We start from the raw sequence: 16,506 nt of genomic DNA on the forward strand, positions 1-16,506 counted from the left end.
CGGGAACTGCCAAACGGCTCTTTCAACCCCCAAACTCGGGTGATAAAAGGATGTTCTGTGACTCTTGCTTCTACCGGCTCCAAACGTAGGCAGGTGCGTACAGGCTGTGCTAACTGGAGCCATCCAGGGGATGAGAGGATCCCACCCGGCTCACCCCACCCGCGCCGCGCTCGCCGCCCCAGCGCTCCGGGGGCGGCGGCGGGCAGTGCGGGGTCGCGTCCTCGCCTGGCAAGCCTGCTGGGGGGAGGGCCGGGCCGGGCCGGGCCGGAGGAGGTGCGGCGAGCCGTGCTGCCCACAAAGGCCGGGTTTGGGGGCGCTGGGCCGGGCGGGCAGGCGGCGGCGCTGCTCCTCCTCCTCTTCCTCCCCGCGGCGCCGGGCGCGCTGCAGCGGCCGCCCCGCACAGCCGGCGCGGCTCCCCGCGGCCGCCCCGCGCCCATCATGGCTGCGTGCGCCGGGCCCCGCGCCCCCCGTTCCCTCCTCCTCCTCCTGCTGCTGCTGGGCGGCTGCGGGGCCAGCCTGCCCCCGGAGCCGCCGCCACCGCCGTCGAGCCCCGAGCCCGAGCCTGAGCCCCTGCCCGAGTCGGCTCTGCAGAAGCCCACCGTGCTCCTGGCCATCATCGCCCGCAACGCGGCGCGCACGCTGCCCCACTTCCTCGGCTGCATCGAGAGGCTGCATTACCCCAAGAGCAGGATCGCCCTCTGGTAAGGGGGGGCGATGCGAGGCGGCGGGGACCACCGGCGCACGGGCTGTGGCCTGGCCGCGGGGGGTGTGCGGCCCCTCCGCCCCCAGCGTGCCAGCAGAGCCCGGCCGCGCCAGCCCCCGGTTTCCACCCTGCTTGTGCCCGGCGGGGGGCTCCCGCTCCCCCTCCCGGCGGGGAGAGGGGGTTCTGGGGGGAGCTGACAGCGTGGCCGTGCCCGGGAAAGGGGATGTCTCCGCTCCTCCGGCCGCCCCTTCTCGCTCTCTGGCGGGAGCGGAGGGCCGCCCAGCCTCCCCGTGCAGCACAGGTAGCCGGGGATCGGGCACCTCTGCCCGGCCAAGCCGGCGGAAAGGCACGGAGGGAAAGCAGCAGCGAACCGAGGGCGCAGCTCCCACCGTTGGAGCCGAAGAGCCGGCGTTTGGCACGCTGGGAAGGAGCCCGCCCGCCCGGCCGCGGGGTGAGGGACGCGGGGTCCCCCCGAGGGCGGCCCCACGACCCGCGTGTTCGGGGAGAAGGGTCCCACGGCGCCGGGAAGGCTTTGCTGTAGCGAAGCGGACAGCCGCGGTAGGCGGTGTGGTAGGGAGGTGAGTTTTCCGAGCGAAGCTGGCCTGAAGCCTGGGAATATTCACCGCCTTAGCAGTTGTCCAAATCCACACACACGAAGAACTCGTGTCTCGGTACGGAGAGCTGGAGTGGGAGCGTGGTGTTTCGCTCCCTGACTGGTAAATACCAGGCTTTGTGGGGAGTTGGTCAGGGTTTGCCAGGGCTGGGGAGCAGACGTGCTGAGTAGGTGCTGATGGGCATTGAAAAGGAGCATTGTTGCAAGGCTGTAGTCTGAAAGATGGACTCAAAGATGTATTCAGAAATCACAGCATGGGGGCAGCTGTGGCAATCAAATGTGTGTCGGGATGGAGGAATCGGACCAGTTTGGGAACTGGTCAATCTGCCTTTATTTATAAGGGTGAAAAAAAAAATCTTTCAACCTGACATAAATGTTGGGAGGAACAGGAATTGCTTGGAACGACCCAAATCAGATTTTCTTTTTAAGTGTGGTAATCGTGTAAAATAAGAAGTTGTGGTATAGGGCCTGATCCAAAGTTCACTGAAGTCAGGGGGAGATTCCCCTTAACTTAAAAAGTCAATAAAGTAAAGTTTTCCTGTCTATAAAGGGATGTGGGGAGGACCCCTTCCCCGGTCTCATCACTGATACTAAAGTGTCATTAAGCAGACACCATTAGATGTTTCTGTGTGTGCTTCAGGAACGTGGCTGTTACTTGTCTTCAAGTGCTCTATAGGTCTTTGCAGAAAATCAGTGGCTGGTATGATCAGTGCATGGCTCTTTTTTGCCTTTTTTTTTTCCCTTTTGAATTTAGGGTGCACAAAGCTGATATCAGCCCGAATGTGGCATGCCACACAAATGTGGCTGTGGAGTTACAAGCTGCTGTATGGCGGTGGGTGAATGCCAGACTCATCTGGGTGTAGGTCCATGACTCTGCTTTCACTTGTATCAGTAGGAATTTTGCTGGTTTGGATTTCATCTTAGCAAATGTGTGTTAAGAGTAGATATTACCAGACCCTACATATGGACTGTGATTCAGCTAAGCTTGGTGTTTATAAAACGTAGTGGGAGTTGTAAGTGCAGACCTGATCACCAAAGCAGGGTGGATCCTGAAATGCCTCTTGCTGTAGAAGTGCAGAATAAGTTTGTTTTTTTTTTTTTTAAGTCCTGCAGAGCATTGGTTGGCTCTGCAACTTTTTTGGTACATTGCTTGCATTATCCTTACTTTACATAAGGTCTCTGCAGTATTGTGTGAAAGTATTTGTGGGGACTGTTCATGAAATAACAGTGCAAGATAACTTAAAATATGCTAATATTCTTATAAGAATATCACTACATTTTTAAGAGGATTGTGCACAGACACAAGGCATGGTTAAACTGGAAAATCTGCTGTTGAAAATGTCAAGTTTTATAAAATGAGAATGACTAAAATGTCATGGCCACTGAAAAGGAAGTTCTGTAGATGCTCTGAGTTGCCACAGAGAGCAGTACCTGTAGGCTGGCAGCGATTCCTTGGAGAGGTTTAGTCCTGTTCACTTCGGCTCCTTGGTAAGACTTGAGCTTTTTCAGAGCTGGGGATGTTCAGGATGCAAAGTACCCACCAAGAGGAAGCTCACAGACAGTATCTATCAGTCTCTTGAGAACAAATGAAACAATACAGTCCCATTTCTGGAAGCATCTTGCATTTCAGACTCTGTGCCTGACGGAGTCCTTTCAACAGATAAATTCCAGGATTTACCTGTGTCCCTGTGCCATTGTATTACTGGGATAGCTTGGTGTGAAGGGCAGTGAAGTGGTGGTTGTCAAAGAGTTGCATTCCTTCATTGCCACTTATATTCTACTTCAAAATTTTCTTGAGTAAGTCAGCATTTTAAAATGCCCAAATGTAGGTCTTGAGAATGAAAATTAAAAACATATATCATCTCTCAAACTCCCATAAGCTCTCTGTATTGCTTGAGGGCTTAAATTCAACAGTGGATTCCTCAGACAGATTTCTAGGGTGGAAGTTTTATGAGTGACAGTTAAGGTGGGTTAAGAGACAATGAATGAGTTTGAAGCAGACACTGAATTTTCTTTTCATAGCCTATATCAATTAATCTCAATCTTTGTTAGCCTGATACTGAGCAAAAGATGTACGCTGGACAGTCTCATACTCCCTTCTTCCCTTTGGTCTTAATTCTGATTTCTTCGGTTGCTGTGGTTGTGAGCAACCTTGGAAGGACTTGCTGGCTACTAATGACTCAAGCAGGCCATTTGGTCTGAGGCCAACTGCCACATTGTGACCCATGTCCTTTCAGTTAAATGCTTCCTTCCTTTCTTTCTTCCCCCTCCAAGAATCAGGAAGCTGCATCTAAACTCTCTCCTGGGGATGGCCCCTGGCCTGTATTAACCCCAGCCATCCTTGTCTCAGAGAGTACTGTTGGGCACAGGCCAGATCATCCCAGGATCACAGTAATGGCGTAACGGTGGGGATTTCTGTGAAACAGTGCTCAGGTCTTTGCTCGTGGCCCTGCTTAGCCGGCTGGGATAGACTTGGCCATAGGCAGTCTGTCCATGAGCCTTTGGTGCTGGCCACCGAGGTGGGAAGACTCCCCACCTTAGCAGCAGAACCCAGCTTCCCTCTCTGCTCTTCAAGCTGGTGCTTGTGTAGCTGTGGAAGGGTAATGCTGGAGATGACATTTGTCCCTTCTTGCAAAGGAGGGAAGGGTCGCAGCCCTCCCCGCAGGTGGTTGTGGAAAGCCTAGCGAGCATTCAAAAATATGTAACATTGTGAGAAACAGGCTAGTGTCCAGCAAAAGTAGAGTGCCTTAAAACATAGCTATTGGATCTAAGTCAATCTGTTTTTTAGCTAGGGAGTGTTCTTCTAATACACTCCTCGTGTGGCTGCGCTTGGCATGTTTACTGGGGCGGGCTGAGCTTTTCTCAGGGCTGTGTCAGTGACGCTATGCTGCGAACCCAGCCTAGCTGAGTTAGGAAACTTGGGCACGTTAGGAAGACTTACTGCATTGTTTGCGTTGGTGTTAGAGAACTGCAAAGGGACGGAAAAATGGCCGTCTTTATCTTGGATGAAAATGACCCAGAAGTTACATAGTCAGCATGCCCCAACCCTCTTTTGAGTGGTTTGGGGTTGTTTTTCTTGTTTTGAACATTAGCAATGTTCAAAGCAATTAGCAAAGACTCTGTTTATTTGAGATCCATTCAATTATAGGTTAGGAATGTTTGTTTGTCAGACAGGTTCATCTTGGCTGTAGTGGGCAAAGTGAAAGCATGTGTATTCAGCAGTTTATCACACTGGCTTACACTTTCCTTAGCCTTGGATTAAGTGACGGTATAGCAAAGAAAGTTGTCTGTAATTTCACCTTTAAATACCTGCTAGTTCATATTTGTGGGCCATCTATTCTCCCATCTTTTACTAACCTGGGGATTAAGTGCCTGCATAAATGAGTTGGTGCTTGGAAGCAATAATTAGGTTCTTTTGTGCTTGAAAATCTGTGCCTGCTTTGCAGATTAGAGTATGCTTATATTTCAGAAATGATAACATGAGCCATAGGTGAGATTGGTGGAAAGCTGGAATAAATCCTAGATGAGAGATCAGTGGATATACTGTAACACTGGCTCCAGTAAGTGAATGGTTTCAACTTAAAAGAACTAGTTGTAGCTGAAAATAGAAGCTGATGAGATCAGTATAATAATTAATTTTCATAATTCTATATTATTAGTCTAGAACTAGTTGATGATACTCTATCTGAGCATTTTCTTATTCTTCAGCAGTTTACTTTTCAAATGTGAAAAATTCTACATAGAGGACAATTTCAGGTAAGATGCAGGGATCATTTGAAACTTTGATGGCTGTTATTACTCACTGGGAAGTGTTGGCTTTCAGATGCGCTGTGTTTTCTGTCCTTGTTTCCATCTGTGCAACAAGGTCACTTTAATCTTCATGGTCAGTATTAATCACTTAGGAACGCTGAAGGTCCAGTCTGCTGGCTCTGTCTCTGTTGCTTCTGTCCACTGGTGTTTTGCATCTATTTAAAATTTGCTCACCTGTGCTGTGACTTCCACATGACAATATTAAAACTTAAGTTTTAGAAATTAAATTGACTTTTCACTTGGCTTGTTGTTTAAACTTGTGGGATTTAGCTTTCCATTCATATTTGTAGATATTTTAAATTTATTTATTATATAGCTTTTATAACATAGTCATAGACTAAGTGGGGCTGAGAGAAATGGGACTTGCACAGCCTTGGAGTTATGATTAAGGTGATATCCCTGTTGTGCAAGATGTTGCGTAGAGTCTTTCTTCCAAAGAACTTGCATTTAGATGACTACATCAAAAGAAAGAATGGGAGTAAAATACTTCAATTTTCTAGCTGGGGAAATTGGGGAAGAAAGGTCAAGTAACCTACACAAGATTCTTGAATTTATTAAGACTGGAGATACAGTTCGTAACTGACATTTGAGTCTTCTTTGTTACTGAGGTCACTTTTACACTAAAGTGCAGTGAATTTATATAAGAAATGGAAAACCAGGGAAGGCTAAAGAAATTATCCCATCCCAATATCCACAATAACTTTTTTTTTTTTGTTCTTTGGGTCTGTCTCCCTCATCTAAATCTTGGCAAACTTAAGCAAATGACATCATGAAATTGTTCAGTAGAAACATTTGAAGGGAAGCCGAAAATTACTGCTGTGCCTCACTGAGGTCTGCATGGCAAGACTTAAACTGCTTTTCAGCTAAAAACTTTGCAGTTCTGCAGAAAAGCGTTAAAAGAAGCATCAGCTGTGTGATGGCAATTTGCTGGGTAGCAGTATTTTCTTTGTTTTTCCTACTGTGCTCACAAATTGCCAGATTCTGGTGCCTTTTTGGTGTCATTAAAGAGCATCTTGTCCCACACTTTATATTAGGGTCTACTAGACATGAATGTGAATATTGGGATTTTTCATAAAATTAGTAAGTAGCCCTCTGGAGATGAGGCGATTACACTGCAAAGATGAAGTCTTGAAATGTGTAGGAATTCTATGAGACTGGTGAATATAATACATTGTTTGTGTTTGACTTTTTTTTGTTTGGTTGGTTTTTGTCTGATTCCTGCATGCTATGTATCTCTGGGACAGAGCTGGGAGGTATGGCATGGGCCTGCCTTAGGAGAGGAAAACAAGGAGTTTTTGCTTGAGGGACCAGCGAGGGAATAGCAGGGCAGCTAGCCCTGTTGCCTGTCAGGATGTACGCTGAACGATAGACTGAAGGACATTTTTGATCTTTTATGTACAGTATCACAACACCTGCAATTATTTATCTGAGTCCCCTGGGACTGAAAGTCTTCACATACTGGGTCAGGATTCTCTAAAAATAGATCCGTGACACACGTGGTGTGCAGAACATGGGGAGCTGCCCATTGCCAGCGCTTACTGTCATTCTTTGGTCCTGGGGGACTCCCTGAAAACCATATGGGCTACAGGGTAGAGAGAGAGAGGACCGAGCTGATGCAGGGCGCTGTCTGTCGGAACCTGGAATTTCCTTCCTGTGGGATGATGTCTCAGACTTAATATTATTTCAATATATTTATGTGCATCTCATTTCCTTTATTTTAGTGAAGCATAGTGTACGTTGATGATGCTCATCACCAGGGGTGGATTACAGCTAAATGGGGCCCATATGCATCAAAATTTCAGGCTAAAGAAAGATAGGAGTAAAAAATCTGTTAGTGTTCTTTACAAGGTGGATTTTTGGCCATCTTCTGCCAAAATGCCAAGCTCCTTCAGATGGGCACATGGCACTGCTAATAGGCTCATCGCTAAAGAAAAAAGGAGGACTTTTTTTTTTTTTTAATTGAACTGCACAATTTGCTTCATTCAGTGCCTGAATCCAGTTTTTAAACATAGAAATGATTGGGTTTTGGTTATGTGTGTATGCGCACACATGCATATCTATCTATATACCTGTATCTGGTGTCCTTGGACCGAAGTACTTTTGTTACTGTAGAATGACTCCAGTTTTCTTCCTGGAAAGTTAACAGGGGACCTGACAAATATGCGGTGATTTTAAACTTTTGCCAGCTGACTGTGGAACTGGTATATGCTTTCAAATGGAGTTTAGTCACCAAAGTTTTCTGACAATCACTTTGGTTGTGAAAATGTTTTGTAATGTAACATGTTGATCCTCTTCTTGTCAGGTGTGGCACTGCTAAATAAATGGCTTAATTTTGTACCAGAGACCGAATAAGGAGTTTCACTGCACAGGACTGGAATTATGTTAATGCAGTATTTCTTATGTTTCTTTGGGAGAGGTGGTTGCCTGTTCAAGACAGCTGTATGACATGCTGGGAAATGAGACGTCCTTATTCAGGAGTGAAGGCTGGTATATCTTCTGCTTTCATTCTGACCAATTATTTACACAGGCAATATGTCCTCCCAACTTACTAACATATAACTATACTATCAGGTAAAACAGCATGAAAGCTTTTAATGTTGTTTGGGGATGGGAATACATTTTCGCCGAAGTCTGTCCTTGCTCCTTTTCCAGGGACTCTTAAAACACTGGCACTGCTGGACGTGTCAGCTTCAGAGTTATCCCTGATGCTCATGGGGTTGTGATACATGGAAGTGAACAGGTTTCTAACTGTTTCCTTTTCATTCTGTCTGCATGCACTGATAGGAATAACGCACCTCTTCTAAAGATAAGCAGATCTTGATCTGGACCAGAAAATGCTTTAAGTTTGATGCTGTCCCCGCTGGGCGCTGGGGCTCACGAGGATCTAAATTGATGCTGAAGCAGAAGATAGTGGGAATCCATGTAAACTACAGTGCCATGATAGGGCTCTCATAAGCTCTTTCACATTAGTTTTGGAAGGCTTCAGCTCCAAGAGGGACTGATTTTTTTTTTAAATAATTTTTTTTTTCATATTTTTTTCCTGTAAGGAGGAAAAATATCATTTTTATTTATGCTTTTTTTTATCCCCCCGCCCCAGACAGAGTATAGGCTTCCCTTGATTCTAAAAGGATTCTTTGCTTATTTTTGCTCTTTGATCCCTCTGCAGAGGAAAGGTTATGTGTGGCTGCAGTCTGGTTTGAATTTTGCCCAGTGGCAAAAGCTAGGTTGCATTAACTGTGAAGTGTTAGTTTATATTCTGAAGCTGATAGCAGGTGGTTATCTCTTCAGTTAGAAGATCAGAATCTTGATTTTGCTACTTGCTCAACAGCTGCTCTTAAAATGGATACCGCATTGTACCTTTGGGGGTAGGGTAGGGATTTAAGGCTATAGTTTCAGTTATTTCCTCAGTATTTTCATTCTTATTCTTACAAGGTACTTAGGAAAATTGGAGGAAAGGGCTGTTTTCCAGCATTCACACTTTGAACTGCTAATTGTGATGTGGAAGTTAAATGTTAAATTCTGACAAATGCAAATGCTTTGATTTTTTTTTTTTCTTTTTTCTTCTGTTTATTGGTTGGAATCCATGAATTATTCCCCACCAGACTTCAGCCAAGTGAACTTAAGCAAGTTCCCCTAGTCAGACTAATATGCATGCTGTGTCAAAAGCCATCTTGCGGCAAGTCCTAGAAAGAGGTTAATTAGGAAGTGTGAGCTTTAGACAACCAGGAAAAGCTATGAGAAACTTTTTTTTGTTCCTATAGTTTATGTCTAGGAAGCAAAGAGGAACATGGACTATAAAGCTTTGCAGCAAGACTCTTCTCTCTCCTTTAATCATCAGCACTTACCAGTTTATGTGAGGATGCAGGGATGTTATGTCATCTTTGCATCAAAAAAATAAACCAATGTGTTTAAGTGAGATTAAAAACTCATTGGAGAGGAGCCAGCAGGGTTTGATGTTTGCTGCAGAGAGGAGAACAGGTGCATAGCATTGACCTTGGCTGCACTGCCTCAGCCTGTTGCAGCTAGTTAGCTGTTTGCCCTGATGCATGCTAGAGTGTGGTCCTTGGCTGCTTCATCTTGCTCCCTGCCAGTAGGGAAGTGACTTTCTGGGGTAGCTCTGTTTCCCAGCTGCAGCGCTGTGTGAGAAGATAAATAAATGCTGCAACAGTGGCACAGACCATGGAGAGGAGTGATGGAGGGCAGGCTGGTGTACTGACTTTGTAATGTCTCAGGGTGCTTATCTTCAGTGCCGTCTTACATGTGAAATCCTGGGATCTTGAGATTTAGCTGCAGATTTGCTACCCAGTGGAGTTTCAATGCTGGGGTGCATATTAATGCCATTAACTCCCCTTGAGGTTTATTGAGGAGTGTGCTTTTGCTCTTGAAAATTCTCCTTAAATGAATAGTATCCGTTCTTGTAGTCTAACCAGAATTCGTAATTGGCACCATAACCCATAAAGGCAGGGACAAAAAGATTTAAAGCTAAGTGAAAAGCACAGCAGCTACATGTGCAAGTCACTATGCTAGAATAGCAAGAATCCTAACAAAAAAAGACATATTGAAAGATGAGAAGTGAGAGTGGGAACTGTATAACTAGGGCAGAGGCGCTTTTTTTTTTTTTAATTTTGGAAAACAACAGAAGCCATGCTATTTCTCATTTCTGCAAACTGAGGGGTTAAAAAGAGTTCTGGTGTCTTCAGGAACTGATGGCCTGCGATTTTATTTTTCCTTAATTCTTGTCTAGAATTACTGGTAAGGATTGGGAAAAGGGGGATTGAAGTGCCTGGTTCATTACTGGATTCACCAAGACTTTGTTTAGTATTGCTATATAAATAATATAGTATTACATTGGTATTGGCCTTGCCAAGAGGTGTGCTCTACTTCAGGTGCCGGGTAGCCGGGTGAAAGAGCAGTGGGAGGAGGTGAGCCAGCTGTGTGCCATTGGGGAGGAGGAATGGGAGGAAAACAGGGTCTTCAGACACCCTCCAGAATGAAGATCCTGAATCCCATGTTACAAGGAAGGGGGAATGGCTAGACACTCCCTCAAAGGAGCGGTGGATGAAGACTCGCAAGAAGGGAGAGGCTGGAAACTTGGCACTCTGGCAACACTACAAAGGCTCCTTGTCTGCGGTTCTGCAATTGCAGAATGGGTATAGGACTTGGAGAACAGGTGAGGAGGAAGATGTCCTATCAGAGACTGCTGAAGCTCAATCAAGTGTCTGCATGAAGGAAAGAGGGTGATGGTTATCAGAAGCCATCTCCTGTGGAGGATGGGGGTACCTATCTGCCAACCTGACTTGATGTCCTGGGATGTTGCAGGGAGATTGCCGAAGCTTGTCCAGCTTTCTGTCTGTGCTGCTCATCCGTGTGGTCACCAGTGATACTGCCAAGGTGACCCTGAGTCCTGAGTGTAACAGAAGTAATGCACTTGAGGGGCCAAGTGATGTTTTCCTCAGTCCTTTCTATGAGAAGAGAGGTGTTTTTATTTTTAGATATATTCCCCCTTACCCCCCCCCCCCCCTTTCAACCTATGTGATTCTGTGATGTTGACTAGAATCAAGGTTACAGTACTGGTAAAGGCTAAAGTTTGGCGTTTCCAGTAACGCACTTTATTTTCAGATTCTATAGGGCTTGCAGGATTAGGAAAGAGTCAGTGTTGTATGTTCTGGTTTAGTGTCAGGTTTGTTCCCGCATTAAGGTTATGGTCTGGGGAAAGATGAGTTCACGGGCTATGCTTGTTACACTAGTCTAGATCAACCACAGTGATTGAAAGGGATCAGAGTTGAGATTGAAGTATATATTTGGGAGAAAAAGGCTTGAGGAGGCAGTTTTAGGTGGCTTCCGGATAGATGAGAGAGGCTGTTGCTCATAACACAAGACAAATATGTTGGTTCTTAATGTAGTTTTGGTTCCCTGGGCATGGTTGTGGTTAGAGTTATGATCTGAGTTAGGGTCTGAGGAGAAAAAAAAAAAAAGTGTAAAGTGTTGGCATTATTGTTGTGTTCTGTCCTCGCTATGACAATTAAGAAATGCGTTGGTGTCCACACAGGCCAGTGCCCTATGTTCAGTTTTCTCTACAGATCCATCCCCTAGCTATGATTAAGGTTAGTCCCTAGGGGTGAGGTGGGTTTAAGGTTTAGGAAAAAAGGATTGGGAAGTCTGTTTGCCTTGCTAGGGGCGTAATCGTTTAGGGATTAGTCCCTGACAGCAGTTATGGTAAGGTTAATGTTTGGGGAAAATGTTGCTTTGGATCGATGTATTCTGTTTGCTTTTATTGTGGGAATTCCTCCTGCAGGAATAACTGAACTTAGGGTTGGCATTAGGATTTAGAAAAAGAGAACTTGAAAAGGCACTAAAACCAGAGGAGGTGAAGTTCAGATTTTCTCTAGAAATCTCTGTTGACCGGAGCGGGGGGTGAGGAGCTTGTGTGCTCTGTTACAGCAAGGAGTGCTGCTGTAGCTGGCACTGGAGATGGTACTAGGGTTTGGAAATCCAGCGCTTCAGAAGCCGTGCTTATTGCTGAATTGTGCAGAGCCCACAGGTTTGGGTAGGAGGCTGTTGCCATTTGGGGACCACGCCTTATGCTATGTTTTACTTCAGAGGTTGCTCTACTGTGTGCAAGTAGGATTAGGAGTAGGTCAGGGGATTAGATACACGATTGGAGAAAATATAGAGTTTCAAGGCTGTTGAATTCAATAAGGCCTGCAGGCTTGGAAAGGAGTCTGTGGTCAGCAGGAGGGCAACACCTTGTTTTCTCCTTTATGGTACAGCTTATCTGTTATTTCTGATTATGGCTAGGAAATGTAACAGTTCAGGCACTCAGGTCACTGCTGGATTCTGCTGCTACTGCAAGTTAAGAGGTTTGTTGTCCAGGGGAGACTGAGGCCTTATGCCCTTCTTTTACAGTTTGGAGGGGGTTTCTGTGTCTAGAATACTTACATTAGAAACTCCAACCAAATCCTAGTTTGAGAGTCCTGTCTTGCTGCTGGATTTTACAAGCAGTAGCCTTTCTACTTATTTCAGTTCTGCGTTTGTCAATGCAGTGTGTTCTTTTTTGAATGGGTCTACTAGTTATAATTGAGGCTAGTGTTTGAGGCAATTGCAGATCCTGTAAAACCCAGCAACAGGAGGTGGGAAGAGGGTTGGTGTCAGTAGGCAGCAGTGTATTCTGTTCTGATGCACAAGGGACCTCTGTGTACCACAGCTGGAATAGCTTGGAGCTTAGCTTTCAGGTTTTGAATCTAAATGTTCAAGGACCTGTTTTACTGATGGGTTGTACAGGCTTAAAAAGACAGGAGAAGGAGTGGTGTCAGTAGGGGCCAATGTCTGATAATCTCTTTTATTATGGAAATGATCCCTTACTAGGTGAGGGTTTGAACATCTTGGGAGTGGAAGACTTTGAGAACTCCAGTTACTTCTGACCTGTGCAGATCCTACAGATGGAGGAATGGGGCTTACAATGGTGGAGTGTGTGTATTATGAGCTTCTGTTATAGAGTGATCTCCCTGGATTGAACTGGGGTTCTTTAAGGGATTGTGGTTAGGAGTAAGATTTGGAAATCTGAATTTGTTGCTGGATTCTACATGGCCAGCAGAGTTGGGAAGAATGTTGGTGTTGACTTGGGTGCATGGCATTTTATTCTCTGTTAGTGTATGTATGGGGTTTATGGTAATACTTTTACTAGAGTTAATGCCTGGAACTCTAGCTTCTGTAGTTTCGCTTGGTTCTGTCTTCTTCAGGGCCTTCAGATGGAGGCGGGATGTTGGTAGAGGTGAATTCCTTCTGTTCTCTTTTGCTGTATGGAACAGCTTAGGTCAGGGTTAGGTTTTGGGAGTTTCAGGCTGCTGCAAGCTGAGATACGAGCAGATTATTCAGGTCCTGGAGGTTTAGAAAGAGACCTTTTGCTGATAGGAGTTAAGTGCTGCGTGCTCTTCTGTGCTGTTGGTGTGTACCCTGTTTGTATCTGGTTTAGGGGCAAGGATGGAGCTGACAAAATGAAGAAGAGGCCAGGGGTTGGTATGGGCTTAGGCCCGGTGTTCCCTTCACAAAGTAAAAGGCTTGAAACTTCCTTGGGCCTGAAACGAAATGGGCAGTCCTGGTAACCATTGGGAAGAGGCACCAGCATAACCAGTTCTTGTAACCAAGCAAGGAACAACAGAGTAGTATACCAGCATTACGCTCATTTTTCCCAGTCTTATGCCATTAGATTTTCTTGACTCACTCGCATAAATCAGTTTGTTTAAACTCGCAAAGTTTCTGGATGCTGCTGATGTTTGCTCCAAATGATGCATGCCTCTTCGGTAGGAAGTTCTGGATGGAGTTTGCATTTAGTTGTCTCTGTGATGACTGGCTCCAGGGTTCTGGAGGAGCCTACCCAGACTCTTCTAAATAGGTTAGCAGAGAATAATAATTGCTTTTGGGTCTTTTGCCTCTTCAAATATTTTTTTCCTCTGACTCTGGCTGTCAGAGACTTTGGTTACACTCATTTTTCAAAACACTAATCTGAAATAAGTTCAGTGTGTGTGACTGGAATATGAAAATGTCACTGCTGCTAAATACCTTGTCTTAATTTATGATTTTTTTAAATTTCTTTTTTTTTTACTTAAAGCAGGATTTAAATGCAAATTATCATTGTTAAGCCATGGGGTGGGCTTGTGATACAGGTTTTATCACTCCTAGCACACACTCACTTCCCCTTCCCCCCCCCCCTTTATTTCTCGCACAAACAAGTTAGTTGTTGCTTCCACAAAAAGTCTTGTCAATGAGTTGTTATTTCAGACTAGTGAGCTCATAGCTGTCTGCTGGCAGAACTGTGTTCTGACTTCATACAAACTAAGGCTGTTGCCAGGATTTTTTGCCTAATACCTGAGCCTTGAAGGAAGCTCTCTTTTACAGAACAAGAATCAAGCTGCTATCAGTGGTGTTTCCAGCAGCTTTGACTACAAACATCACATCTGTCTTTTTGGACGAGCCTGTGTTTGTATACATGATGCAAATTTAAGCGGGGAGGAATATGTGTTCAGAGCTAGACTGGGGCTAATGAAAGCAGTAATTTCTGTTCTACACTCAAAAAAATTGCAAAGCCAGTGCAACGGTGTCGGTTGATCCTGCTACCTGTGGAGAGCTTCAGTCACCTTCAGGTTTGCGATACTGTCTGCTGCAAGGTGCATCGTTTGTTGCTGCACTTGGATTACAGACTGCATCCTTATTTGAATGCAGACTGCCCAACCACTGCAGAGTAGGTGAATCTAAATCACAAATGATAACAAGCATAAATTCAGCGTACCACAGAGGAAGTTTGCTGAGGAGAAACATGGTTCAAGTCTCTCAATTATTTTTCCCTCTCCAGTGGAGTGAGATCTCTAAGGGAAAGCAATTGTGTATTACATCTAACAGCAGTAATTGCCCGCCTGACAAATCTGACCAGCTCCTGTTGCTGCTGCAGAATGTGTGGCCAAGTTGGTTACTACACATACGCTTTTGGAACAGCCCACAGATAAAGCAAAACATCTGGTTATAACAGTTTGAGCACATAGCTGGACCAAAAAGCCAGCCTTTTCTGCTCTGGAGGATGTATTTCTTCCAGATCTACTGAACCGACAAAGGCATATATATTTCTTCCAGGTCTCTTGAACTGACAATGCAGATGGAGCTATAAAGTCGTGCTAACTCTGGCATAGAAGTTAAGAATATACTTGGAAGAAACCGACTAAGGAGCCAAAGAAACTGAGATTTCAGCTTGTTAGATCTTGTATCATGTTACGTGATCTGAAATGGTTAATGAAACACTTTAAAACAAAAGTCCTACCCGACTGTTACAGGGCAGAAATAGTTTATGCTGAAATGGTCTTTTAAGGTGTCTGCCATCCGTCTTGGGTGGTTAAGTTTGGAGCCCGAGAAACAGTGGCTGCTGACTGAAAACATCGTCAGTGGCCGTGCTGGCTCAGGAACCCTCTGTATGCTGCTCTGTCGGTTCTCCCAGGCAGTGACTGAGAAACTGGCAGATGTTTAAGAGAGAGCAGAATGATTTCTCAAATGGGACAGAACTAGTCTCTCAGTTTTTCCATGAGGAAATTAACTGATTACCTTTATTTCATTTATTTAATAAATCCCTCTAGTGGCCAGTTACTTATATGACACATTGGCTGTTTGGTTGCAGCTGATCTTGCACATCAGTTGCTGCTGTTGTATGGATCTCGAATGAAACGTGTGATGGATTATTTGAAAGGCTTCAGAAAAAGGGCCTGAGACGGTTTCAGATGAAAACCCCCAAAAAAGGAACTTTTTTTTTTTGGGTGGCAGGCAGGTGATGCTAAAAATCTTTGAATTACTTATGGGGACATTAAGTGATGCTTTGCCAGTGGTATACAGTAGGTCAGATTAAATGATCTATTGGACACCTTTGAATATAACGACTAAGAAATTTGGTAGCTTCAGCAAAGAAATTGAAATAAGGAATTAGGTTTCATTTTCTGTTTGTCTCTTTATATGTGACATCTCTATGTAAAACCCAAAGTCTCCAAAGACAGCCTGTGCTATTTTATGTGAAGTGGATGCATATTTTGTAATATATGAAACAGTTGTCACATGTCACCTGCCATTCCCTAGTGTAGTACTGGGATTGTGGTTAGGATGGTGTTTATCGCTGACAAAGGGAGAGCCTGGGATCGGTTTCTTACGTGCTCAGCTGAGGGACCGTGGGTTTGTTGAAGCTGGACTGTCGCTTTCTTCTCTGCTCTTTCATCACTACCACAGCAATGCCTTGTGATGGGTTTATCAGGTGTTCAAAAAATTCAGTTTTCCAGCCTTTGAAATTGCCTCAAAGGGGAGCTCAGATGTCCAGGCATGGGAACGCTGCTGGACAAGTGTTGGGATGTGTACAAGGGCTGTTTGGGTCAGAGCGTGTCCCTGTTGGGACAGGCAAGTCTAATGCCTGCAGATGTGTGTGGGAGTCTCTCCCCTGAGGTTAGAAAGCACTTTATCCTGTGCACTTCATCCACTGGCAATGGCTATATCTAGGCTGTGAATCTTTCCCATTGGAGATGGCATAGTTGGGAACCACGTTCTGCAAAATAAAGGCACATATGTATTTTATGGGACTTCCAATTACCAGTCAATTTACTTACCAGTCAATTTACTAGGAAGTGGCTACTGAGATTAAGTAAGTGCCCAGTTCCTCTCTTTGTTTACATCCAGGCAATGAAGGGGAAAAAATTAGCTATCCTCAAACTGCATGTTTGTGGTCAGCATTAAACCTTAAGTAGTTAAAATAAATTGTGCATTTGCATTCTTCTCCGCTGTGCAGTTACCCCACTTGCTGATGCAGCCTTCAGTGCTCGGCTCTCCCTGAGGCTTGCACCTCTCCAGTGACGCTCCCTGA

At 45.1% G+C, this 16,506-nt stretch overlaps 1 protein-coding gene across 1 annotated transcript in view; it reads left to right on the forward strand.

The window, feature by feature from the left end:
- Positions 1–299: 299 nt before the first annotated feature.
- Positions 300–16,506, forward strand: part of COLGALT2 (collagen beta(1-O)galactosyltransferase 2) — a 56,304-nt gene continuing 40,097 nt past the window's right edge. The window contains exon 1 of the mRNA XM_075507839.1: positions 300–701. Within this exon, the coding sequence (XP_075363954.1) occupies positions 439–701 (263 nt within the window). The 5' untranslated portion in view covers positions 300–438. The remainder of the gene's footprint in view (positions 702–16,506) is intronic.

This window comes from Mycteria americana, chromosome 7, assembly GCF_035582795.1.
Source record: "Mycteria americana isolate JAX WOST 10 ecotype Jacksonville Zoo and Gardens chromosome 7, USCA_MyAme_1.0, whole genome shotgun sequence".
In the NCBI taxonomy this organism is placed as follows: Eukaryota; Metazoa; Chordata; class Aves; order Ciconiiformes; family Ciconiidae; genus Mycteria; species Mycteria americana.